Consider the following 27434-nt stretch of genomic DNA (forward strand, 5'->3'; position numbering starts at 1 on the left):
CACCGACCACGAGATCATGACCTGAGCTGAAGTCAGATGCTCAACCAACTGAGCCACCCAGGCACCCCTCAATGTTTTAAAATTGTATAAATAATGTCCTATGTGCCATTTTATTTTTGAGAATCATTTATGTTCATAGATTGTAGATCTAGTACATTCATTTTAAAGTCCTTATAGGATTCCATTGTACGATTATTCACAACTTATCAATTCCCCAATTGATGGACATTTAGTGTATTTCATGTTTCACTATTACACATAGTGCTGCAATGGCCTCCTTTGTGTATATTGTCTTATATTGCAGGCTAGAAATGGAATAGCCAGGTCACCTTTTTTAGATACTTGAAATTGTCCTCCAAATTGGTTCAACTGAGGGAAGCTGAAGGTCTCCATAAAAATCTCCTTCTTGCTTTTTTTCTTGCTTCTATTCTTGCTAGTACCTGCACTCATACATGTTCCTCATAGTACAAATAATGCATGTCCTCCTTGTAAGGGACAAGGAGTTAATGATTTCTTTAGTCTTCCAACACAACAGATAACATCAAAGAAAGGACTGGGAGAGAATGATCGGATAAACCCATCATGTGCCTATTCCAGACCATTGGCGCTAGACATCTCAACACCAAGACCCTTTGGCTCCAAGGAATAAGTGAGTTATGGAGGATACCTGGACACTTGTCTTTCTTGTAACCAGTTCTTGGATGCCTGAGAGGACACCTACACCAGACCACAGTCCTCAATAAAAACTTCAGACCGGGAGCAAAGAAGAGACTCTCTTTCCTTTTCCTTTCTGAGTCTTCCAGATGCTCTATCTGTATGTGCACTGTCTCTGTCTCATCAACAAACTCTGCTCTCACTCCATCCTGGCTATTTCTATCCAGTGTATAGCCAAGGACCCTCTTGGCTGGTCCTGTGGGACCCCCTCTGGGTCCATGGCCCCAGCCTGCCTACATCACAACCATTCATTAAACCCAACTTTTTTTGAGTATGTGCCTAGATCTGCTCTAGCTGCTCTAGAACTTGCATTCTGTTGAAAAGGAGATAGACTCTAACTAGGTAACATATCAGGTGGTGGCATAAAGCAATGTATAGTGTCCATAGGTCTAGAATATCATGGGTGGGAGTAACCGTGGTCAGGGAAGGTCTTGACAATAAAGTGACATTTCAGTGTAGATTTTAAGGAAGTAAGGGAGTGAACAATGGTGATATGTGGGGACAGTTTCAGGCAGAGAGGACTGCAAGAGCAGTGTGGGGGCATGCTTGGTGCACTCAGAGAATGGTCATGTGGCCAGTGTGGCTGGAGCAGAGGGAGGATGGGGCAGAGTGGAAGGAATGAGGCCATCGAGATAGTGAAGTCTAAAAGATGAGGCAGATAAGGCAGATAAGGCAGTGCCTTGCAAACCATAATAGGGATTTTGGCTTATACTTTGAGTGAAATGAGAACCCTTACAGATTTTGAGTAGGAGTGTGCCGTGATTCTAGTGTCTGATTGTAATTGGGTTGGGATAGGGTGAAGGTTGGTGGGTAGCAGGAAGGGCAGAAGCAGACAGACCAGTTAGGAAGTCATTACAGTTATCTGTGTGAGAGATGACTATGGTTTTGGCCACTTTGGAACGGTGGAGGGCACGAGGGGTGTTTTGCTTATGGAGATGTTTCAAAGAAAAGCCCAGCCAAATTTGCTCAAGGATTGGATGTAGACTTGGAGGAAAAGAAAGAAGTCATACATTAGTTCAAGGGTTTTGACCTGAATGACTGCAAGAACAGAAGTATCACTTATTGAGATCAGTAAGGATGCAAAAGGGACAGGTTTGAGGTTTGAGGTAATGAAGATTCAAGCACTTGATTTGCAACAAGAAAAGTTTAGCAAATGTTTAGCAGGCAGTTGGGTGTAAGAGTCTGGAGTTCAGGGGAGAAGTCTGGGCTGGAGATAGTAACTGGGGAGTCATCAGTAAATCAATAGTTTTGAAGCTATGAACCAGGATGAGAATGCACAGAGTTGCAGAAGAGAAGAGGCCCAGGACTGAGTCTTAGCTGTGCCAAGTCGGAGAGATAAGGAGAACCCAGAAGGAGACTGGGAAGGAATGCAGTGATTTAGCAAGAAGTTGGGAGGGAGGTGTATGGGAATGGCAATGAAGGAGGGGAGTATGGGGTCCCAGAAGCTAAGTAAGAAAACTTTTCAAGATCTTTTAACTGTGTTGAATACTGCCAATAGATCTGATGAAAACTGAGAATTGGTCAGTCCAACTGAAAATTGGATTTGGCAATGTGGACGTCGTTGGTGACCTTAATGAGAATGATTTCTCTGGAGTGATAGAGGAAGAAACCTGATTGGAGTAGGTTTGAGAGAATGGAAGGAGACTTTAGAGACAGTGAGGACAACAACTCTTTCAAGGAGTTCTGGTGGAAAGGGGAGCAAAGATGAAGAGACTGAGGGTTCAAATATGAGAGAAGTTGTAGCATTATATGCTAATTAGAACCATATATTAGAGCAAAAAAAATGATGATGTAGTAGAGAAAAGATCATTGCAAGAGTGAGAGAGTGATTTCCTTGAGTGGACAAGCAGGGATGGAAGTCAATGCTCAATGGGGAGGAAGCTCTTGACTGAGTTCATTCAGGTGAACAAAGGAAGACACGTACAACAGGTAGACACATACAAGTAGGCTAGTAGAGTCTTGGGGGAGGATGTGGAAATGCTCTTCTGCTTGCTTTGCTTTCCTGCATGAAAAATGAAGCATCATCAGCTGAGAGAGGGGAAGGAAGGAGGTGTTGGCAGCATAAGAGAGGAAAGGAGGTATAAGATAGGGGAGAGTGAACAGGCTTAGGAAGTGGGGGGGGGGGTAGATAAGGTAGTAGGATTGCTGCTCCCTCTTGAGGTTGGGACCCAGTCATGAATTTCGAGTAAAACAGTCAGCGTGGGTATTTTCTCCAACTGCATTGAGCTGCTCAGGCTCTGTGTAGTCCAGTGGTGAGTTGGATTTAACCTGGGTAGAGGAGAGTGGAATAAGGTAACTGAACGTAAATGTAGAGGGATGATTAAAAGGATGGATCATGAGCTTTCAGTCCAATGCAGCGGGGCTGAGGACTTGTTGGCAGCAGAGGGAGAGAATTAGAGGTCATAGCTGGAGAGCGGGATGCTGGCGAGTGAGATTATGAAGAGGGTACAGCCATTGGCAATAATAATATTTAGGGTATAATGAGGGAATGGATGGCTGAGGTGGGTTGCAGTATAAGATCATCAGCAGAGAGAATATCAAAGAACTAAGACGTGGGGGTGTGTGGAATGAAAGTATCTCTACATAGTTATTGGAATTACTGGAATTATGGCAGGGGTGGTATTGTACTTGGACGGTGAGCATTGCTGAAATACTCAGTGAATGAAGGAATTGATGGGACTCTGTGGGTGATTGCAACCAGGAGGGGTAGGTTTCAAAGACTGATCTGGAGGTAGCAGTGAGAGTCAAGGACACCTACATCATTTCCAGGCCTGAGGTGTGAAGGGTGCAGTTGACGAAAACAGGGGCCACTAGAGGGCGATGTGTTTAGGATGACATTTACATCTCAGTGCCCTGATCCTTCTGAACTGAATCACCTGGAGAGCTTTTAAAATAATACTGATGCCTGGTGCCATCCCGGACCACTTAAGTCAGAATCTCTGAACATGTATGAGAGTTCCCGTTTCCTCATGATCTGACCAACATTTGGTATTAGATGTTTTAATTTTTGTCCATCCCAGGTGTGTACAATGGTGTCTCCTCGTTGTCTTGTTTTGTATTTTCCCATATTCTAATAAGGATTCATTCCTTACTATATGTTGAATCTATTTCTTTTTACTTTTCTGTTGTCCATCTGTTTATATCTTCGCTAATTTCCCACCATTGGGCTTATTACTCATTTTCCTATTGGTTTGTAAGAATTCCTAATATATTTTGGATATTAATACTTTTGTGGTTACATGTGTTGCAAATAATTTTCCTAGACTGTGACTTGTCTTTTTTTTTTTTTTAATTCAGCATATTTGGATTTTTTTTTTAAGTTTATTTATTTTTGAGACAGAGACAGAGCATGAACAGGGGAGGGGCAGAGAGAGAGGGTGACACAGAATCGGAAGCAGGCTCCAGGCTCTGAGCCATCAGCCCAGAGCCCGACACGGAGCTGGAACTCACGGACCGCTAGATCGTGACCTGAGCTGAAGTCGGACGCTTGCTTAACCGACTGAGCCACCCGGGTGCCCCAGCATATTTGGATTTTAATACAAATTTTAAGTTATCAATTTTATTTTTAATGGTTTGTATATTTTATGATATAATTTTAATATAACCTGTTTTTAAAGCTGTTGATGGGGTGCCTGGGTGGCTCAGTCGGTTAAAAGTCTGACTTAGCTCAGGTCATGACCTCATGGTTCGTGAGTTCAAGCCCTGCATCTGGCTATCTGCTGTCAGCACAGAGCCCACTTTAGATCATCTGTCCACCTCTCTGTGCGCCCCTCCCCAGCTCATGTGTGCGTGCACCCGCGCGCATGTGCGTGCTCTCTCTCTCAAAAATAAGCATTAAAAAAAAAATTTAAGCTGTTGGTAAACAAAAGTAATTGTTGATTGATTTTTCCAGGGAAAGGAAGGCCAGTGTTTTAAAAAGTAAAAATCATCAAAATAATGTTTTGCTTCTCTATTGGGATAGTATATTTGCATTTTTAGACTGTTATTTTACCTATCCCACTATGACACTTTTGTTTTTAAAAAATAAAACTAATGCATGCAAATAGTAACAAAAAATTCAAAAGGGACAAAAGAGCATAAAATGGTGAATATAAAGCTCTCTCTCTGTGGGTTCTTCTGCTCAAAGGTAACAATTTCTTAATTATCCTCTCAGAAAAAAAATATTTTTATGCATATATCAGCATAGGTATGTAGATTCTTGTATTAGTTTCCTGTGGCTATCATAACAATTTCCCATAAAATTGTGTGGCTTAAAACAGAGATTCATTCTCTCACCGTTCTGGAGGCCAGAAGTCCAAAATCAAGGTGTTGACAGGGCTACTGGTTTCTGATGCAAAACTCCAATCTCTGCCCATTTTCTAGCCTGCTCCTCTCTCTCTCCTTCCCTCCTCTGTGTGTCTCTTAAGGATAGGTGGACGGCAGCCTGGGGTAGTGCTGAAGCACACAGATGCTGGTGCTAGACTGCGTGTGGATTCAGACCCCAGCCCCACCGGTGACCAGCACGCACAACATTGATTGGACAGTTACCTGATTGCTCCTCCCCCAGGTTAAGTGAGGATAATGATAGTACTTACCGCATCTTTATGAGGGTTAAGTGAGGTAATATTTGTAAAGCACTCAGAACAATGCCTGGCAAGGAGATAACCTAAGTAAATAGACCAGATTTTATGAAAATGATAGCATGCTCTCCATACACTTCTGCACCTTGCTTTTCTTCACTTATTAGTATATCCTGAAGTCTTTTCATCTCAACAAGGAAAAATGTAAGGCTTATATAGAATTCCAAAGCTCCTTAGTATTGTAACTTCTCTTGTGTTCCCTGTCCCACCCACTTTATATTCATTATCTTCCCTAAAAATCATAAGTACTCCCATTTTAGATAAGTAAATGGAATCTTTGTGAGGTTAAGTAATTTGCCCAAGACCACACAGCTAATATTTGGCATTGTGAGTTCAGCCCAGTATGATCTGTTCCTCTGCCGTCCTGTCTTCCATGTTACCTGACTTCTGTGGGTTTTGTCATGTCCTTAAAGATGTTTCTCAGAATTATAACAGCTCCGAATAGCAGCATTATGAAATGTCCTAGTGAGGGTTTGTTAAGTCATTGTGCAATGTGACCAAATCTGCAGTGATGTGTCTGTGTGTGCGCACGTGTTGTGTGTGTAAATACATGTGTGTGTTTTCTTCAAGGCTTTAGTCCACTGTTGCTTAAAACTCCCTTAAAACCCCAGCTGGCCCCTTTCTCCCCTGCCTGTTGCACAAAGCTGGTTTCCCAGTGTCACAGATACCTACTACTCCCTAGCTGTTTCCTTTGGTTGGTCCATCAGAGACCCATCGGCTCCTTGCTGACCCTCCCCACCTAAGAAGACTTCCTGTTATGTTTGATGACTAAGAATGAATAGTAAGAAGCTGGCCTTCCCTTCCTCCTGAAAGCAGAAGTGATTCTTATCCAAATGTCTCACTTTGTTATGGGTCAGATTGTAGGGTCTTAACTTGTTTTTTGTATAGATGAGGTAATGCCAGACAGTGATTGTAGAATGGTTATTTAACTCATATGTTCATTTCTTTACATATTAGTCTTGGTTAAGTGGAAAGTCTGGGGAATTGGATATCCTGGCTGCCTAAAGTATCTGGTTAACCAGACACCTTCTTTTTGTATTAACCTTTGTTGATTGTTCTAAAATTATTCTAAATGTCCTTCAGAAAATTGATTTTTAGTCCTGCAGCATCTGTGTTATTTATTATTCTAGAATTAAGAATTAATGCATCTAATAATACAAAATGTTGGGGGTGCCTGGGTGGCTCAGTCTGTTAAGCATCAGACTCTTGACTTCAGCTCAGGTCATGATCTCACAGTTTGTGAGTTTGAGTCCCATGTCAGGCTCCTTGCTGACAGGGTGGAGTCTGCTTGGGATTCTAGCTCTCTCTTTCTCGCTTTCTGCCCCTCCCCCATTCTCTCTTTCTCTCCAAGTAAATAAACTTAAAAAGATCATAATACCCAATGTGGTCAGAATGTGGAGAAACAGGTTCACAACTTCCCCTAGATGTGGCTATATATGTATCAACTACCAAACTTCCCTTGAAAGTTGATTTTTTAAAAAACAAATCTTGGACCTAAGCTTATTCTGCCTTAGAGTATCTCATCCAGCTAAAATAATGCTCCAAAATTGCTTGATAATGGTGGGTTGCAATGATTTTTGGAAATGTTAAATATCCTGATCATGGAAAACAGGCAGTGTTCAATAACTTTCTCCTCTGGGTGACAATTTCACGTTCTGGCTGCACACTTTGCAGATAAACATTACCTTAGAAAAAGCATTTTTTCTTCACACTGAAATTGTCCTAAGTCGTGTGCTCATACGAATTTAAAAATTGGATTACTGTTTTAGTCTGTAGCCCGGGAAAATCTGCTGGCCCACATGCTTGTCACGTGACTGTTGAAAGGGAAATTCCTGTCTAGGAGTAATTCCAGGAAGGTCCAACAGATGGCAGAAAACGGTTTCTATGGTCCTGCTCTACTTCCACGAAGGACGCGCAGTTTGTCAAGCACTTTTATCTTCCTGATCACTTAGAAGTTACTTTCTCTTCTTCTGAGAAGGAAACACGTCGGTAAGTAAAAAGGCTTTTATGGCTTTTTCAAATTGTGGAATAATTACTTCATATATGCAGGAACATATCAACAATTACATAGGAAACAGGTACTAAAAAATGTTTCTTTGAAATATTTGCAAGATGATTTTAGGTGTCTTTTTAAAAATGTTGTGAACGTCCTTGGAATTCAGAAGGCGGATAAAAAGTAGGGGGTCTTTTTATGACTGTCTTGAAAAGGTATAAAAGTCACTAGCACTGCAGCCATAGTTCAGGGAAAAACAGGATGTTGGTTCTGTTTTCGTCTACATTTCTCATCACCTCTCTCCAGTTGGTCTCTTTCAGCAACATGCGCAGCAGTTTCTGCCACTCCACAACTTATGTATTTTTGTAGTAGGCATGGGCATTTGATCTTCCCTGCACACGGTACTGTATTTGTTCCTTGGTCTCTGTCACTAATGTAGAAGTATTTTGAAAGCAGTGCTGTTCATAGTTCTATCCCTGGCTCCTGCCGTCTGGCATAGTGCTGACACGTAGTGCCCTCTGAATAAACATTTATTAAATGGAGGAAGTGGCAGAGACGGGTCTAGCCCTGATTTCTTCCAGGTCTCTTATCTAAACGTTGACAAATAAAGCAGTGTCTTTCTTGCTTATTTGCTAACTTGACTACGGACTCACACTTAACCTCACTTAATATTTTTTCATCTTGTTTTTTTCATAGACTGGGATTTTCATGGATCCTATCCACCACAGTTTCTTCCCCCTTGAAACAGGGCTTCTTCCATCTGTCTTTTTTTCTCCCTCTTTTTATTTGATGCATTAAAGAAAGAAAAAAAAAAAAACGTTTACCTTTTATCTCTCTTTACTTCCTTTTAAAACAAATGATGAACTCTCTGAACTTCTGCTCCCCTTTTCCCCCTCTCCTTTATTTTTCTTAAATAGAAAAGCTCCTGACTGGCTTGTTAAGTGTATACACGAGGAATCACTTGAGGATATAAATGCCCTTGGAGGAATATTTGTGTTTGGGGGGCAGGATGCTCACAGGGCAGCTGGTCAGCTTTCCGACAAGGTGGCTAAGTTTCAGTCCCTTGAACAGACACCGTGGAGGGACCTCTGGGTGGGTTCCCATCCACAGCGTCAACTATCTAGCATCGTGTGGAAGACGTTCTCTGTATATGTCGATATCCCAAATAATACAAGCATGCTTCTTTAAATATAAAATATTTTTACATTAGCTATATTTGAGGTAAATCTTTTGAGTTAAAAACAGTTCAAAATTAAAAATTTTGCAAATATACACAAAAGTATAAGAAAGAAAATTAAATGTATCTATGATTCAGAGATGCAGAGATAATGACTATTAACATCTGATATATTTCTTCCCATCCTTTTTCCCTAGGCTTTGTGTATTTTGTCAGATTTTATCACATTTTACAAAATTAGATCCTCCTACATGTACAATTTTGTATTCTCTTATTCACTTAACATTATATTATTTATAATTTATATTTAAAATAAATAGAAATTGGGGCGCCTGGGTGGCGCAGTCGGTTAAGCGTCCGACTTCAGCCAGGTCACGATCTCGCGGTCCGTGAGTTTGAGCCCCACGTCGGGCTCTGGGCTGATGGCTCAGAGCCTGGAGCCTGTTTCGATTCTGTGTCTCCCTCTCTCTCTGCCCCTCCCCCGTTCATGCTCTGTCTCTCTCTGTCCCCCAAAAAATAAATAAACGTTGAAAAAAAAATTTTTTTTAAATAAATAAAAGAAAATAAATAGAAATAGAAATTATACTTATATAACATATTGCTTCAAAAGTGCAATATTTGAGGCTGCATGCTATCCCATGTTATAGGTTTAATAATTGATGAAACTATTTTCTACAGTAGACATTATCATTTTTTTCAATTTCTCATCACGCCAAGAGCATTTTCATAGCAATGTTTTTAGGTGTATTTCTGATAATTCCTTTAGAAGAAAATTCTGAAAAGTGGGATTGCTAAATTAAGGGTAGGCATGTTTTTAAGGAACTTCTATATGTGACCAAATTGTCCTTCAGAAAGGTTGTACTAATTTTTCATTTCTGCCAGTAGTAAACAAGAGTTCTTATTTTAGTCCCACTTGCCAACACTGGCTGTTATATTTTTGAATATTTCAAATTTGGCAGGTAACAATAATAATACCTCTTTTTTTAATCTTTAAGAAATAAAAAATCCCATTTGATTCACTTTATCTTTTTACGGTTAAAAATCTTAAATTATAGACATCCTAACATTCCATCTGTAAGTGCTTCATTTTATATCTCTAAAAGAAGGACATTTTCCTACATGACCAAAGAACATTATAAAAAATTAACATTTATTATTTTTTAATAGAATCTAATACTGGGTTCATCTTAAAATCCTTTCTCCCCTTGTTATTCAAGTGCCTTCTTTGCTGGGTCTGTCTAAACTGATCATGATTCATCTAGATGTTATGTCCTATTTTGTTTTAATGTGCATTTTTAAAAATTGAAGTATAGTTGATATGCAATGTTACATTAGTTTTAGGCATACAACATAGTGATTCAACAAGTCTAAATGTTATGCTATACTCACTATAAGTGTAGTTACCATCTGTCACCATAAAACCCTATTATAGTAACATTGATTATATTTCCTAAGCTGTACCTGTTATCACCTTGACTTATTCATTCCGTAACTGGAAGACAATATCTCCCACTCCACTTCACCCATTTGCCCATCTCCCCACCCTCTCCCCTCCAGCAGCCACCAGTTTGTTCTCTGTATTTATGGGTCTGTTTTCTACTTTTTGTTTGTTTATTCATTTGTTTTGTTTTTTAGAGTCCACATATAAGTGAAATCATATGATATGTGTCTTTCTCTGTCTGACTTACTTCACTTAGCATTATAGATCCATTCATGTTGTTGCAAATGTCAAGTAATAATTATGGTTGAGTCACAATTCCATTGTATAAATATACCACATCTTCTTTATCCATTCATCTATGGTTGGACACGTGAGTTGCTTTCATATCTTGGCTTTTATAAATAATGCTGCAATAAACATAGAGTGCATTTTTATTTTTTGTGAGATTGGGCATAATTCATATTATTAACTATTGATTTTGAAATTTTTGGTAAATGTTCTGAGCAAATAATGTGTTCTTCTTAATTTTGATTGTTGAAAATTAAAAAAATACAGGTAACAGCTAAAAGGAAAATAAAATTCCCTTATAATCCTACCATGTAGAGATGATTACTATTAATATCTTGATATGTATCTTAATTTTTCCACATATATCTACACGTATTTATTGCTACCTGTTTAAAAAATAAACTTTATGTCACTTACATAAAGATAGTAGCAATTTCTCATGGAATTCGATTTTCATTATTTTTAAAGGCCATGTAGTCATGTTTAGTTAAATGGAGATAGTAATGATTTATTTGACAACCCACTATTTTTAGACAGTTAGATTTCTTTTTCAAAAAATAATTTATTTTGTACTGACTGCTTTATCATACTCTTTTACTGGTTCTAACAGTTTTTCCATTACTTCTCTTGGATTTTACACACTAACAATCATATAATCTAAAAAGAGTGATATTTTTATTTTTTGCATTCCTGTATTTCTGTCTCTCATTTCCCTTTCACCTTAATTGCAATGGCTAGAACTTCTAGAACAGTGTTAAATAACAGTGGGCATCTTTGACATTGAATGTAACAGAAATGCCTTTAAGTTAGATACTTAATATATTTTTCATCAGGTTTTCAAAGTATCTCTTCTTTTTTTTTTAATGTTATTTTTGAGAGAGAGAGAGAGACAGAGAGAGAGAGAGACAGAGACAGAGACAGAGACAGAGTGTGAGTGGGGGCAGGGCAGAGAGCAAGGGAGACACAGAATCCCAAGCAGGTTCCAGGCTCTTAGCTGTCAGCACAGAGCCCTATGTGGGCTCGAATTCACAAACCCCAAGATCATGACATGAGTCAAAGCTGGATGCTCAACTGACTGAGGCACCCAGGTACCGCCCTTTTTTTCTTTAAAAATTTTTTAAATGTTTATTTTTTAGCGAGAGAGACCTAGCGTGAGCAGGGGAGGGACAGAGAGAGAGGGAGACACAGAAACGAAAGCAGGCTCCAGGTTCTGAGCTGTCAGCACAGCCTGAGGCAGAGTTTGAACTCACAAACTCCAAGACCATGATCGGAGCTGAAGTCAGATGCTTAACCCACTGAGCCACCCAGGTGCCCCTCAATTTATCTTTTCAATATCTACTTTAATTAAAGTTGTATATTTGGTCAAAGATGAATGCTAAATTTAACAAGTAAATTTTTAACATCCATGGAGATGCTCATCTGTTCTTTTCCTTTTATCTATTGATGTGTTATTGTCATAGATTTGCTAATAATAAGCCATTCTTACAATATTAGAAACATATTAATTAATCATTATGTGCTATTCCTTCAGTACAGTGCTAGATGGATTAGGGTTTCTTCACTCTAACTTCTCCCCACCCTCAAATGATTGGAGTTTGTCTCCTTCGTTGTATTTTCTTTTTTTTTATTAAAAATTTTTTTTAACGTTTATTTATTTTTGAGACAGAGCATGAGCAGGGGAGGGTCAGAGAGAGAGGGAGACACAGAATCCGAAACAGGCTCCAGGCTCTGAGCGGTCAGCACAGAGCCCGACGTGGGGCTCCAACTCACAATCTGCGAGATCATGACCTGAGCCGAAGTCGGACGCTTAACCAACTGAGCCACCCAGGCGCCCCTCTTTTGTTGTATTTTCTAATAATTACTCTTAATTTTATAATATACATACTTAAACTTTTATTTTTCTTGAATTAACAGTTTGAATTAACTTGTCTCTATCTATAGATTCTCCTCAATCAGGCAAGGATCACAACCTACTTGTAGTTCACTCTTTCCCTCTCCCCCACTGTCTACTAATTCCCTTGTAATTATTGGCAATTTTAGTTCCAGATCATTATTAAAATTTTTGTCATCAATACTTATTGGAATTTAGCAATAAACTTTCCTACTTTCTTTGCAAAATATTCGTTCTAGCATCCCTGTTATGGCTCTTTTGGGGATGGGGTGATGAAGTTATCAGCTTATTTTTCAGAGGATAGTCCATCCTCTGGTAATTCAGATGGTGGATCTGTCTTGCATGTCTTTTAGTATTTCTTTGATATATTCTGTCTCTTATGCTTCTTGTACTATGTTTTGGGGAAATTCCTCTTCTTGGTCTTCTCACTAATTCTCACATCAGCATTGCTACTCTACAATTCAACTCATTTAATGAGTTTTCTATTTCAATGATTAAGTTTTTAATTTCTATGATTCCTACTCCATTCTTTTTTAGAATTCTTCTCTCTCTCTTAGGATATCATTATCAATCAATCCTCAGTATCTGAGGATACCATTGATAGTTTCCTTGGGTGTTAACTTCTCTTGTATCTTGAGTTTGGTTACTTTCTATTATGGTGTTTGCTTTGTAAGTGCCATGCTTTTTGATTGTGCAACCCAAAATGTGGTTGAGGCTCCATATCAAACTGCTTCTTGATCTGTTTTCACAGCCTATTTATCAGGAGGGTGGACCAAAGTAGTCTGTATTAATTTTATATTGCTGCTATAGCAAATTACTGCAAACTTAGTGGCTTAAAAAACACATTTATTATCTTACAGCTCTGTAAGTTAGTACTCCAACATAAGTCTTTTTGGGCGTATATAAAGGTGTTGACAAGATTACATTTCTTCCGAGGCTCTAGAGGAGAATGCATTTACTTGCCTTTTTTGAGCTTCTGAATGCTACTTGCATTTCTTGGGTCATGGTCCCTTCCTCATGGCAGCTCAAGTCCTTCTTATATCATATCACTCTGACCTCTTCTTCTGCCTCCCTCTTTAGTTTTTAAGGACCCTTGTGATTACATTGGTTCCACTTGAAAAATCCAGGATAACCCTCTTATTTTAAGGTCAGCAGATTAATGCATTTAATTCCATTTTCAACTCAAATTCCCTTTTTCCATGTAATAGAATATTCACAAGTTCTGGGATGAAGAGTTGGACATCCTTTGGAAGTTAGTACTCTATCATAGTCCAATCTGCTTGTGGATCTCAGAGACTTTTCTTGGTTTCAGTTTCCCTAAAGACTTTTCTTTCTTTTCTTCCTGTGTGTGCGTATTTTTTCCACAATCATTCTGGGGATTTAGAGCAAGAGGAGAAGATCAGCGTATGTGTATATCACCCTGTTGACTCTCATACTTTCTAATGTTTGCAATTGAAAATGCAATGTTTTTGATGCAGAAAATGTTTAGGACATTTAAAAAAATGGTTTAAAAAGTTTATTGTGGGGTGCCTGGGTGGCTCAGTCAGTTAAGTGTCTGACTTTTGGTTTTGGCTCAGGTCATGATCTCATCATTTGTGAGTTCTAGCCCCACATTGGGCTTTGTGCTGACAGTGTGTGGATCCTGCTTGAGATTCTCTCTCTCCCTCTCTCTCTGCCCCTCCCCCACTCACTCTCGCTGCTTCTCTCTCAAAAATAAATAAATAAACTTTTAAAAAAATTTTATTTTTTACCCAAAAATATGACTTTGACAATTTCTGCTTTGGGGTATTTATTAAAAAATTTGACTTAAGAATCAATATTAGTAAATGCTCCATGAAACCTGGGGACTTAGATATATAATATACTTTTTTTATAGAGTCTAAGTCTCTATTAAATCCTTTATTAATTATTTCATCCAAATCCTCCTATGATTGTCTTATGCTGTTTGATCTAATTGTAACCCAAAGAAATGCACTAAATGTTTTCACTATCAATATCTCCTTGTGTTTTTAGCATTTTTACTTTGTAAATTTTGATGCAGTTATTCACTGTGTAAGTGTTCTTATCTGTTATATTTTCATTGTGGGCTATTTATTTTTACCAGCATGAAGTAGTAGCCTCTTTTATTCTCATTGCCCAATTCTCTGATACTTTGACCTAATGGAGTATTATATATACAAACTGTAATTTCTGATGATACGGCTCCCTAGTGTTCTTATCTTTAACCCCTTTACAAGTATTGTATGACTTGCACATCTCAGAATGTAATATGTACCCTCAAGTCCCTCCCTACTTCTTTTTCCCCCAGTTTTATTGAGATAATTAACATACAACACTATAAATTTAAGATCTGCAACATAATTGTGTGTATATGACCACCGCAAAATGGTCACCACAATAATGTTAGTTAACACATCCATCACTTCACATAATGATCTTTTATTTTTGGTTGTAAGAATCTACTCTATTAGCAACTCTCAAGTATATAATACACTACTGTTAACTATAATCACCAGGCTGCACATTAGATCCCTAGAACTCATTCATCCTTATATCTGGAAGTTTTTAACCTTTGACCAACATCTCCTCATTTCCCCTGTCCCCCAGACCTTGGCAACCCCTTTCCTTTCTACTATCTGTTTGGCTTTTTTAGATTCTACATATGAGATCATACAGTATTCATTTTCTCTGACTTTATTTCCCTTGGCCTAATGCCCTTAAGGTCCACCCATGTTGTCAAAAATGGCAGAATATCTTTCTTTTAATGACTAAATAATATTCCATTATATCTATTTCTATCTCTCTCTAAATATCTCACATTTTCTTTACCTATTTATCTGTCAGTGGATGCCTATGTTGTTTGCATGCCTTGGCTATTGTGAACGATGCTGCAATGAGTATGGGGATGCATGATTTTCAAGACAGTGATTTCATTGCTTTCAGATATATGCCCAGAAATGGGATTGCTGGATCAGATGGCAATTCTATTTTTAATGTTTTGAGGAAAAAATTAAATATTAAAATGGAAACTCCTTACTGTTTTCCACAATAGCTATACCAATTTACATTCCCACCAATGGTGCACAAGGGTTCCCTTTTCTCAACATCTTTGTCAACACAGGTTACCTTTTGTCTTTTTGATAATGTCCATTCAAACAAGTGTGAGGTGATAGTTCATTGTGGTTTTGATTTTCATTTTCCTGCTGATAGTGACAATGAGCATCTTCTGATATGCCAGTTGGCTATTTGTATGTCTTCTTTAGAAAAATCTCTACTCAGGTCTTCTGTCCATTTTTTAATACAATTATTTTAAAAATTTTATTATTACTATTATTATTATTATTATTATTATTATTAGCTATTGAGCTGTATGAGTTACTTACATATTTTGGATATTAATCCCTTATCATATATTTGTTTATTTTTGTTTTTGTTTCCTATAAAACATAGGCAGATGGTGTCAGATCCCAAAAATTATTGCCAAGACCAATATAAGGAAGATTTCCCTCCATGTTTTCTTTTAGAAGTTTTATGATTTCAGGTCTTATAGTTAAATCTTTAATCCATTTGGAGTAATTTTTTTTGTAAGTGGGGTAAGATAGGAGTCCACTTCTTTTACATGTGCATATATCCAGTTTTCCCAACACTATTCACTGAAGAGACTACACTTTCCTTATCAAGTATTTTTAACTCTCTTGCCAAATATTAGTTGACTGTGTATGCATGGGTTTATTTCTAGACTCTTGATTCTGTTCCATACTATTTGTCTGTTTTTATGCTAATAACATACAATACCATACTGTTTTGATTAGTACAGCTTTGTAGTATAGTTTGAAATCAGGAAGTGTAATGCCTCTAGCTTTATTCTGTCTTAGGGCTGCTCTGGATGGTTGGAGTCTTTTGTAATTTCATATGAATTTTAGAATTCTTTTTTCTGATTTTGTTAAAAATGCCATTGGAAATTTAAGAGATTGCACTGAGTCTGTAGATGACTTTGGGTAATGTGGACATTTTAACAATTTAACAATTTGAAGAATTTACCAATTCTGATCCATGAATATGGGTATCTTTTTATTTATTTGTGTCTTCTTCAACTTCTTTCATCAAAGTCTTATAATTTTCAGTATACGGGTCTTTCACCTCCTTGGTTAAAATTATTCCTAGGTATTTTATTCTTTTTGATGTATTTGTAAATGGGATTGTTTTATTTCTTTCTTTTTCAAATAGTTTGTTCATGAATAGATATGCAACCGTTTATAAGTTGGTTTTGTATCCTGCAACTTTACTGAATTTAATAGTTCTTGGAGTTTTTTTTTTTTATGAAGTCTTTCAGACTCTCTACATGAAAGATCATATATCTGCAAACAGAGATATGCGAACAGAAAGAGGAATAAAATTCTTTCCCACCCTTTGTCAGGAAGTCTATTTTCCTGAGACAAAGGTAGAATATACCATGTTTTCCTTAATATATTCCTGATACCTCTCATGAGTGTAGATGCTTTTGGATCCCTCCATTAATTTTCTACCCTTCTTTGTTTTTGGTGGCAAGGTGAGTTTTAAAAGTTTCTGTGTTTTCATGGCTGTTTTGCTGGCAATTGGGAGAGGTTCTACAAGAGAAGAAGTGAGGGACTTTTAACCATATGCCATTTTGTAATGAAATTCTCCAACCCAGAAGAGTTTTACTTTTTTCAAAGACTGGTTAATTGAAACACTACTTATCTCTTAACTATTTTACTATTTCCAATTCCCAATATACCCTTAGATGATGAACAGTGGATCCTTTTGTTAATAAAACTGAGCAACAAGTAGTCAAAACTCTGCTTTCAATTATTCCTGCTACACAAGGTCCTACTTAAGAAATGTTGTTGTCTGCTCTTGTCTCCTGGGAGCTTCTAGATATTTACTTGTGCAGATCACCTCCTGAATGGGGTAGAGTGAACCTCACATTCCAACCGTTTGTACCAGTTCCAAGTATGGGGTCTGTGGGTTCATGCACCAGCCTCCACCCTTCAGACAGTAATCTTTCCTCATTCACTTAGCATCAGTGTCATGAATATCATTGTCTGTAATTTGTCATAGTACAGTGAAACTTTCTGGGCTCTGGAAAAGCTGTTATCTCTTATATACAGCAGCTCCAAATTTACATGCTTTCTGACTTCTTCATTGTACTTTTTAATATCTCTCTATCTTTTCCTGTTTTTTTCAGTGTGTCAGCTGTAGGAACTTGATGTATTCAGATTATCATGTCTCTCTCAATTTGTTGCTTTCGGTCTGATATGAGTTGGAAAAAACACATATCCATTTTTATGGGAATTGTGTCAATGAATGAGATCCTATGACTAAAAAAAAAAAATTCCTGTGTCCACAAAGAGTAGAGTATATGTTATCTTGTCTACCTTTTCCCGGTTTGTAAGAATACTTCTAACGTCTACCTGTAGGTGGTTCCTAGGCAGGTGTGGTTGTGGGCGCTCCAGTGTATGTGCAGGATGCTGCCCAGGGGCCATCCCAGCTGCCATTGCTGCTTTTAGGATACTGCAGTTGGAGTTAGGCAGCTGTGGAGCCCCATCTGTCCTGCTAGCTTGTGTTCCCTGCAGGAGCTCATAAATTATTTTCCACACAGATCAGAGCTGGAATGGTATAGACTAATGAGTGTATTTCTTAGTTTCTGAGACTAGCTTCTTGCTTGCCCTTTTGCACAATTTTATCCCCACTCCTTTGTCTCAGTCACAAGCATGGGATCTGTGGGCTGGTGTGCCTGCTTCCACCCCTTCACCAGTCATGAATGCCCAGTTTGGACTATATTAATCATATCTTTTCAAATGGCTCCATAAACAGTGGTATCACCTGTGCCAGCCCAGCCACAACTGGTTTTGGTGAGGTGCAAGTCATGGAGGTGGAGGGAGTAGGTGGTTCTTCCTTGTGACACAAACTTGGCCTTATTCCAATCTTCACCCTCACAAAAGGACTTATCCTGTCATGTGCCACAGAGATTTAGCCATCAAGCCACAGGTAGATTGGCTTTCCAACCTGTCACCCACCTTCCTCTCTGTTCCTTTTATCTCATGTTGCCCTGGCCAGACTGGGTTGAGGATCTGAAAGTCTGGCCAGTGGTGGGCTTGGCTTCACAATGACCACGATGAGTTTTTCTCAGGCTCACCTAGTCATTCAGACTCACAGCCCCAATAGGCCACACTTGGTCCATTTTTCTCAGAAAGATATAGGAGAGGAAATACAACACAGGCTTCCTACTTTTGTACTTCTAGTTCATACACGGTCCTTTTAGCATGGATGCTGTTTACCATTCAAGAGTCATTTTACCCAAAAGTAATGTTTTTGGTAACACAGTGGACATTTTACATGTGTCAGATTTTCAGAAAAGAGCTAGAAAGTTAATCCTATGTAAGATTAGTCACTAGAGAAAGAGATAAATGGGTTTGTTAACCCTTCACCCATGAGCAGTCACGGGTTGTAGCAGATGGCAGAGTTATGGCCAAATTGAATACTGGTGTAGACTCTTGAGAATGTCTTGTAGTTTCTGGCAATAGCTCCTTGATTGCCCTTTTGTACAATTTTAGATTCTCAAAAGGAGTGATATAATATTTTGGAGGGATAAAAGGACTGCCCTTTAAAAGAGAATAAAGTATTCTCTGAGTCCAAAGAAAAGAGACCATAGTCACATAGTTAACTTCTAAGACAGTTGATTTAAGCCTTTGTCTAGTAAGTCAATGCCTATGTTTCTTCAGAAACTATTTATATTAACTTCTTCTCCTTTTTTATCCAATTTTTAAAATCCTGGGGCGCCTGGGTGGCGCAGTCAGTTAAGCGTCCGACTTCAGCCAGGTCACGATCTCGCGGTCCGCGAGTTCGAGCCCCGCGTCGGGCTCTGGGCTGATGGCTCAGAGCCTGGAGCCTGTTTCCGATTCTGTGTCTCCCTCTCTCTCTGCCCCTCCCCCGTTCATGCTCTGTCTCTCTCTGTCCCAAAAATAAATAAAAAACATTGAAAAAAAAATTTAAAAATAAAATCCTTTGTGATTTTATTTTTGTGTTCGGTGTAAGAAGTGGTCCAGTTTTCCCAACACCATTTGCTGAATAGACTGTCTTCCCCTCATTGTATATTCCTGCCTCCTTTATTGTAAATGAATGGGCCATGTAAATGTGGGTTTATTTCTGGGCTCTCTATTCTGCTCTATTGATCTATGTGTCTATTTCTGTGCCGGTATTGTTTTGGGTTTTTTTGTTTTCTTTCTTTCTTTCTTTCTTTCTTTCTTTCTTTCTTTCTTTCTTCTACTAAAGCTTTGCAGTGTATTTTGAAATCTAACACTGTGATACCTCTGCTTTGTTCTTCTTTCTCAAGATTTCTTTGGCTATTCAGGGTCTTTGGTTGTTCCATACAAATTTTCATATTATTTGTTCTAGTTCTATGAAAAATGATGTTGGCATATTGCACTAAATCTGTAGATTGCCTTGGGTAGTGTGGACATTTTAACAATATTGATTCTTCCAATCCATAAGCATGGAATATCTTTTAATTTTTTTGTGTCATCTTCACTTTCTTTCATCAGTGTTTTATAGTTTTTAGAGTGCAGACCTTTTACCTTCTTGATTAAGGTTATTCCTAGGTATTTTATTATTTTTGGTACAATTATAAATGGTATTGTTATTCTTAATTTCCAATTGTACAGCATAGAAGAAATGGATAAAATCCATTTGTAATAACCTACTGAAACAGAATCAGGAAGAAGAAAATGTGAATAGACTGATTGCTAGCAATAAAATTGGATCAGTAATCAAAAAACTCCCAACAAACAAAAGTTCAGGACCAGATGGCTTCACAGATGAATTCTAGCAAACTTTAAAGAAGAGTTAATATCTAGTTTTCTCAAACTATTCCAAAAATAGAAGAGGAAGAAAAGTTTCAAAATTGATTCTATGAGACCAATGTTACCCTGTTATCAAAACCAGATTAAAGACACTAAAAAAAGAAGAACTACAACCCAGTATCTCTGATGAACATAGATGCAAAAGTCCTCAACAGAATATTAGCAAACTGAATCCAATAATACACTGAAAAAAAATCATTGACCACTATCAAATGGGATTTATTCCAGGGATTAAGTGTGGTTCAGTATTTGCAAATCAATCAGTGTGATACATCACATCAACAAGAGAAAGGATAAAACCATAGGATCATCTTAATAGACGCAGAAAAAGCATTTGACAAAGTATAACATCAATTCATGATGAAAACTGTCATCAAAGTGGGTTTACAGAGAAAATACCTCAACCTAATAAAGGCCTTATATGAAAAACCCACAGCTAACATCATACTCAATGGTGAAAAACTGAGACCTTTTCCTCTAAGATCAGGAACAAGTCAAGGATGTCCACTCTCACCACTTTTATTCAACATGGTACTGGAAGTCCTAGCCACAGCAATCAGACAAGAAAAAGAAATAAAAGGAATCCAAATTGGCAAGGAAGAAGTACAGTTTTCACTACTTGCACATGACATGGTACTATATATAGAAAACCCTAAAGAGTCCAACCAAAAATTACTAGAATTGATAAATGAATTCAGTAAAGTCACAGGATACAAAATTAATATACAGAAATTTTGATGCATTTCTATATACTTCTCTGTTTAAATTAATGGACTCTATTTTTTTAGAGCAGTTTTAGTTTTACAGAAAAATTGAGTAAATAGTTCAGAAAGTTCTCATGTACCCCTTCTCCACTAGACAGTTTTTCCTATTACAACATTTTGCATTAGTGTGGTATATTATATAATAGATATATTAGTATTAACTAAAGTCCATAATTTACATTTGGATTCAGCCTTTGTGTTATATAGTTCTGTGGGCTTTGAAAAATGCATAAGGTCATATATCCACAATTATAATATCATATGGAAGGAACAGTTTTACTGTACTAAAAATCCTCTGTGCCCTGGTTATTCATCCCTCCCTCTCCAAAACCCTAAAAAACACTGATCTTTTTATCTTTAGTTTTACCTTTTTACAAACGTCATAGAGTTGGAATTATACAGCATGTAGCCTTTTCAGATTTGTTTCTTTTACTTAGAAATATGCCTTCTGGTTCTTCTATGACTCTTTGTGGCTTGATCACTTATTTCTTTTCAGGACTGAATAACATCCCATTGTTTGGATATACCACAGTTTGTTTACCTTTCAACCCACTGAAGGACATCTTGTTGCTTTCAGTTTTGGGGAGTTATGAATAAAGCTGCTACAAACATCTACATGCAAGCTTTTTTTGTGGACTAGATTTTCAATTCATTTGGGTAAATACCTAGGATTGTAAGTGCCAGAGAATATGGTAAGAGTGCACCTAAGAAACTGTCAGACTGTCTTCCAAAATGTCTGTACCATTTTGAATTCCCACCAAAAATGAATGAGAATCACTGTTGCTCCATACCCTTACCAATATTTGGTGTTGTTTCAGGATTTTGGCCATTTTAATGGGTGTGTAATGGTATCTCATTGTTTTAATTTGCAATTCTCTGGTGACATCTGATATTGAGTATCTTTTCATATGCTTATTTGCTATTTGGTGAGGTCTCTGTTCAGATCTTTTCCCCATTTTTAAATTGTGTTATTTTCTTATTGCTGAATTCAAGAGTTCATTGTATATTTTGGACACAAGTCCTTTATCAGATACGTGTTGTGTAAATATTTTCTCCCAGCCAGTGGCTTGTTTTTTCATTGCCTGAATTGTGTCTTTTGCAAAGTAGAAAAATTTAATTTTAATGAAGTCCAATTTAACAATGTTTTCTTTGATGGATTGTACTTTTGATGTTGTGTCTAAAAGGTCATCTCCAAACCCAAGGTCACCTAAATTTTCACCTATATTATCCCCTAGACGTTTTCTAGTTTTATGTTTTACATTTAGGTTTATGATCCATTTATGGCTAATTTTGGTCAAAAGTGTAATACCTGTGTCTAGATCCTCTTTCTCTCTCTCTCTCTCTTTTTTTTTTTTTTTTTTTTTTTTTGCATATGTATGTCTAGTAGTTCTAGCACCATTTGTTGAAAAGACTATCTTTTCTTTACTGAATTGCCTTTGCTTTTTTGTCAAAGACCAGTTGGCTATATTTGTGTAGGCCTATTTCTGAGTTATTCATTTTGGTCCATTGATCTGTTCATTCTTTCACCAGTATCATACTGTCTTGATTACTGTAGCTTTATAGGAAGTCTTGAAGTTGGGTAATGTCACTTCTCAGTTTCCTTTTTTTTGTTTGTTTATTTTATATTTGAGAGAGATAGAGCATGAGCCAGGGAAGGACAGAGTGAGAGAGAGAGAGGCACAGAATCCAAAGCAGGTTCCAGGCTCTGAGCTGTCAGCACAGAACCCAACATGGGGCTCGAACTCAAACTGTGAAGTCATGACCTGAGCTGAGGTTGGATGCTTAACCGATTGAGCTATCCAGATGCCCCAGGTAGTGTTAGTTCTCTAATTTTGTTCTTTTCCTTTTTCTCCTATAAATGGGTAATAGTTTATAATTTATTTGCATGCCTCTGTTGTTTAAAGTAGGCATTTTGTTTTTTGTTTTTTTTTTCAACGTTTATTTATTTTTGGGACAGAGAGAGACAGAGCATGAATGGGGGAGGGGCAGAGAGAGAGGGAGACACAGAATCAGAAACAGGCTCCAGGCTCTGAGCCATCAGCCCAGAGCCTGACGGGGGGCTCGAACTCACGGACCGCGAGATCGTGACCTGGCTGAAGTCGGACGCTTAACCGACTGCGCCACCCAGGCGCCCCTAAAGTAGGCATTTTGAATATTATAATGTGGTTACTCGGGTTCTCCTGTCTCCCAGGGTTTGCTGTTGCTGATTGTCGTGGGAGTACTGTTGGCTGTTTAGTGACTGCTCTAAACTATTTTGTAAAGACTATATTCTTTGTTATGTGTGGCCATTGTATTCTTGATACACTTGATTCACTTAGTGGCCAGCTAGTGCTTTGATAGAGATTTTCTTAAATATCTAGAGATAAAATGAAACAAAACTTTGGATTTTTGTAGATTGGTTCTGTGTGGAAACATTTCCTGGATGTTTATCCAGGCTGTTTACAACTCCGCCCTAGCTTTCACTTTCGGCTTTCACAGAGCCAAAGGTCAACCAAAGGTGAAAGTTTAGGATTTTCTTAGCTCTTTTCTGAACATGCATCCAGCCCTAGACATGGGTGGCTTTCTAGATTTCCTGGTTCACATGGAGATTTCCGAAGACTCTTATCTACCACGTATCTCTTTTGTGAGCTTCTTCCTTCCCTGGCTTTTTGATGTGTGTGCTGTTTGTCACATTTGCTATTCCTTGTTCCAGTGCCTGTGGCTAGTATATTTGCCTATAAAGATTTTCAGTAAACATTACCCAGGAGGTTTCTCCAGCCCTGAGAAAGTTCTGAAAAGGGTGAAACAAAGCCAAGCCCCTGAGTGCATCCCTCAGAGAATGCCTAGACAGGTTAAAACACAGAAGCACAATTTTTTGATGATAAGGTCTGTATTGCCTCCCCTGGTACCAGCAAGCTGCATAACTGGAGAATATATCACATTTAATTATGCAAACAGAAATGACTCTGATAGTGAATGAAAAGATCACTGGGATTTTGTGTTAGGAAGTGGAGGTCTGAGAGCAATCATCCAATATTTATATGTCTTAATGTATATTGTATTTCTAGAATTTGGACACATATCAAGATGCCCTGAAGAACAGCACAACCCTTTGGGGAATAGCCTTTTAAACATCATGACCAAAGACAAAGAATCTATCACCAGAAGCTTTTGCTTTGTGTACATTTTGACCTTAATAGTTGGAACCATAATCCAGTTCTCTGATGAAAGTGAATTTGCAGTAGACATGTCAAAAATGAAACTTACGCATGTTCCAAAAGACCTGTCACCAAAAACCAAAGTCTTAGATATATCTCAAAACTACATATCTAAGCTTCACATCTCTGACATTAGCTATCTCTTAGGGCTGGAAGTTTTGACACTTTCCTATAATAGACTCCAGTGCCTCGATTTTAGCATTTTCAAGTTCAACCAGGATTTGGAATATTTGGATTTATCTCACAATCAGTTGCAGAAGACCTCTTGCCACCTTATCAGGAGTCTCAAGCATTTAGACCTCTCATTCAATGACTTTGATGTCCTGCCCATCTGTAAGGAATTTGGCAACTTGACGCAACTGAATTTCTTAGGATTAAGTGGTACAAGGTTACGACAATTAGATCTGCTACCAATTGCTCATTTGCATCTAAGTCACATCCTTCTGGATTTAGAAGGTTATTATGCAAAAGAAAGTGAAACAGAAAGTCTTCAAATTCTGAATACGAAAACACTTCACCTTGTTTTTCACCCAAATCAGTTATTCTCTGTCCAAGTGAACATATCAGTTAACAGTTTAAGGTGCTTACAACTGACTAATATTAAATTGAATAACGACAACTGTCAAATTCTAATTAAATTTTTATCAGAACTCATTAGAGGCCCAACTTTACTGAATTTTACTCTCAAACATGTGGAAACAACTTGGAAATGCCTGGTTAGAGTTTTTCAATTTCTTTGGCCCAAACCTGTAGAATATCTCAATATTTACAATTTAATAATAGTTGAAAGCATTGATGAAGAAGATTTTACTTATTCTAAAACAGCACTGAAAGCATTGAAAATAGAGCATGTTACAAACAGAGTTTTTATTTATTCACAGACGGTGTTATATACATTTTTTTCTGAGATGAACATTATGATGTTAACCCTATCAGATACACCTTTTATACACATGCTTTGTCCTCAGACATCAAGCACATTTAAATTTTTGAACTTTACCCAGAATGTTTTCACAGACAGTGTATTTCAAAACTGTTCCAAACTCGTTAGATTGGAAACCCTTATCTTACAAAAGAATAAATTAAAAGGCCTTTACAATATAGGTCTCATGACTAAGCATATGACATCTTTGGAAATATTGGATGTTAGTTGGAATTCTTTGGAATATGATAGACATGATGGAAATTGCACTTGGGGTGGGAGTATAGTGGTGTTAAATTTGTCTTCAAATATACTTACTGACTCTGTTTTCAGATGTTTACCTCCTAAGGTCAAGGTACTTGATCTTTATGATAACCGAATAAGGAGCATTCCTAAACTAATCATGAAACTAGAAGCTTTGCAAGAACTCAATGTTGCCTCCAATTCCTTAGCCCACCTTCCTGACTGTGGAGCTTTTAGCAGCCTTTCTGTACTGATCATTGACCATAATTCAATTTCCAACCCATCAGCTGATTTCTTCCACAGCTGCCAGAAGATTAGGTCCATAAGAGCAGGAAACAATCCATTCCAATGCACCTGTGAACTAAGAGAATTTATCCAGAATATAGGCCAAGTATCAAGTGAAGTGGTAGAGGGTTGGCCTGATTCTTATAAGTGTGACAATCCAGAAAGTTATAAGGGAACCCCACTAAAGGACTTTCATGTGTCTCAGTTATCCTGCAACACAGCTCTGCTGCTTGTCACCATTGGGGTCACTGTGCTGGTGTTGACTGTTACTGTGACTGCCCTCTGTATGTACTTTGATCTGCCCTGGTATCTCAGGATGGTGTGTCAGTGGACCCAGACCCGGCACAGGGCAAGGAACCTACCCTTAGAAGAACTCCAAAGAACCCTTCAGTTCCATGCTTTTATTTCATACAGTGAACACGATTCTGCCTGGGTGAAGAATGAACTGGTACCTTACCTAGAAAAAGAAGACCTAAGGATTTGTCTCCATGAGAGAAACTTTGTTCCTGGCAAGAGCATTGTGGAAAATATCATCAACTGCATTGAGAAAAGTTACAAGTCCATCTTTGTTTTGTCTCCCAACTTTGTTCAGAGTGAGTGGTGTCATTATGAACTCTACTTTGCTCATCACAATCTCTTTCACGAAGGATCTAATAATTTAATCCTGATCTTGCTGGAACCCATTCCACAGAACTGCATTCCCAGCAAGTATCACAAGCTGAAGGCTCTCATGACACAGCGGACTTACTTGGAATGGCCCAAGGAGAAGAGCAAACATGGACTTTTTTGGGCTAATATTAGAGCTGCTTTTAACATGAAGTTGACATTAATTGCTGAAAACAATAATGCAGAAACTTATAAAAAGTCAGGAAATTCAATTTAAGAAACCATCATTAACTTGGATTCTGATGAACATGATGATTTTAAGTTTCTGTCTAGATGATACCTCTATTATATCTACACATTCTGGAAGACTAAATGAAAACTAGGTTTTAACGAAGCTGAGGACCAAGGCTGGAGGCTGAGGTGGTGCTCAAACTTGCCTATTACAGGTAGCTCAGTCTCTTCTGGTTCAACCATTCAGTTTTGAGTGGAAACACACAAGTAAATGGTCATTCAAGGACCTTTCCTCTCCCTTCTCCTTTCCCAAAGAGAGTCTGTGTGAGCAGGAGTTTATGGGACTTCATGGCAGCAAGGAAAGTCAAACTCAGAAGTGTACCCAATGGCCCTTGGAGTGTCCTATGGAGCCTCATTGAACTCTGGGTGAGCTTTGTCATCCTGTTCAACTTTGGAGCTTGGGAAAAAATTAGACCATTTATGGAAAATAAAGAATTTTTGTTCACATCTGAGGAAATTATTAAATTTCTGACGCTGTCACACAAATATGCAATTAACCAGTGGGGACTCATGACATAATAATTTATATATATAAAGGAAAATACAGTTGCCCCTTGAACAACATGGGTTTGAATTACATGGATCTGCTTGTAGTTCTTTTTTTTTTTAATGGACTTTTTACAGTACAGTACTATAATTACATTTTCTCTTCCTTGTGATTTTCTTAATGTTTTCTTTTTTATAGTATATTTTATTGTGAGAATACAGTATTTAATACATGTAACATCCAAAATGTACGTTAATTATTTACGTTATCGGTAAGGCTTCTGGTCAACAGGAGGCCATTTTGAAGTTATTAAGGTAAGTTGAGGTTATTGAGATAATTAAGTTTTGGGGTTGTTAAAAGTTATACACAGATTTGTGACTACACAGGGGGTCAGCACCCCTAACCCCCATGTTGTTCAAGGGTCAACTGTATAGCCTTTAGTTACAGGCTGTTAAGGACAAAGACATGGATTTATTTGTTTGCAAAGGAAACTCCGAGCCAACTTTATTTGTAACTGGTTATTGAATAGGAGTTTTCTGGTTGTCTTAGTTTTAGCAAATGCCTCAAAGCTGACAAAAGGTAATAAATGCCACCACATTTTAAGTGGAGATACTAGACATAGCCAGGCTGGATGTA

The 27434-nt window shown here is 37.8% G+C and overlaps 2 protein-coding genes across 2 annotated transcripts in view; both read left to right on the forward strand.

Annotated features, from left to right (window-relative positions):
• The first annotated feature begins 7184 nt into the window (after positions 1-7184).
• On the forward strand, positions 7185-26758 carry TLR6 (toll like receptor 6). The gene is made up of 2 exons (XM_003985467.5): positions 7185-7322; positions 23815-26758. The coding sequence occupies exon 2, from the start codon at positions 23883-23885 to the stop codon at positions 26295-26297; it is 2415 nt and encodes an 804-aa protein (XP_003985516.1). The 5' UTR covers positions 7185-7322; positions 23815-23882; the 3' UTR covers positions 26298-26758.
• Positions 7196-27434, forward strand: part of TLR1 (toll like receptor 1) — a 48594-nt gene continuing 28355 nt past the window's right edge. Inside the window, exon 1 of the mRNA XM_003985440.4 lies at positions 7196-7322. The gene's annotated coding sequence lies outside the window, so the exon portion shown is untranslated. The remainder of the gene's footprint in view (positions 7323-27434) is intronic.

Source organism: Felis catus, chromosome B1 (assembly GCF_018350175.1).
Source record: "Felis catus isolate Fca126 chromosome B1, F.catus_Fca126_mat1.0, whole genome shotgun sequence".
NCBI classification, from domain to species: Eukaryota; Metazoa; Chordata; class Mammalia; order Carnivora; family Felidae; genus Felis; species Felis catus.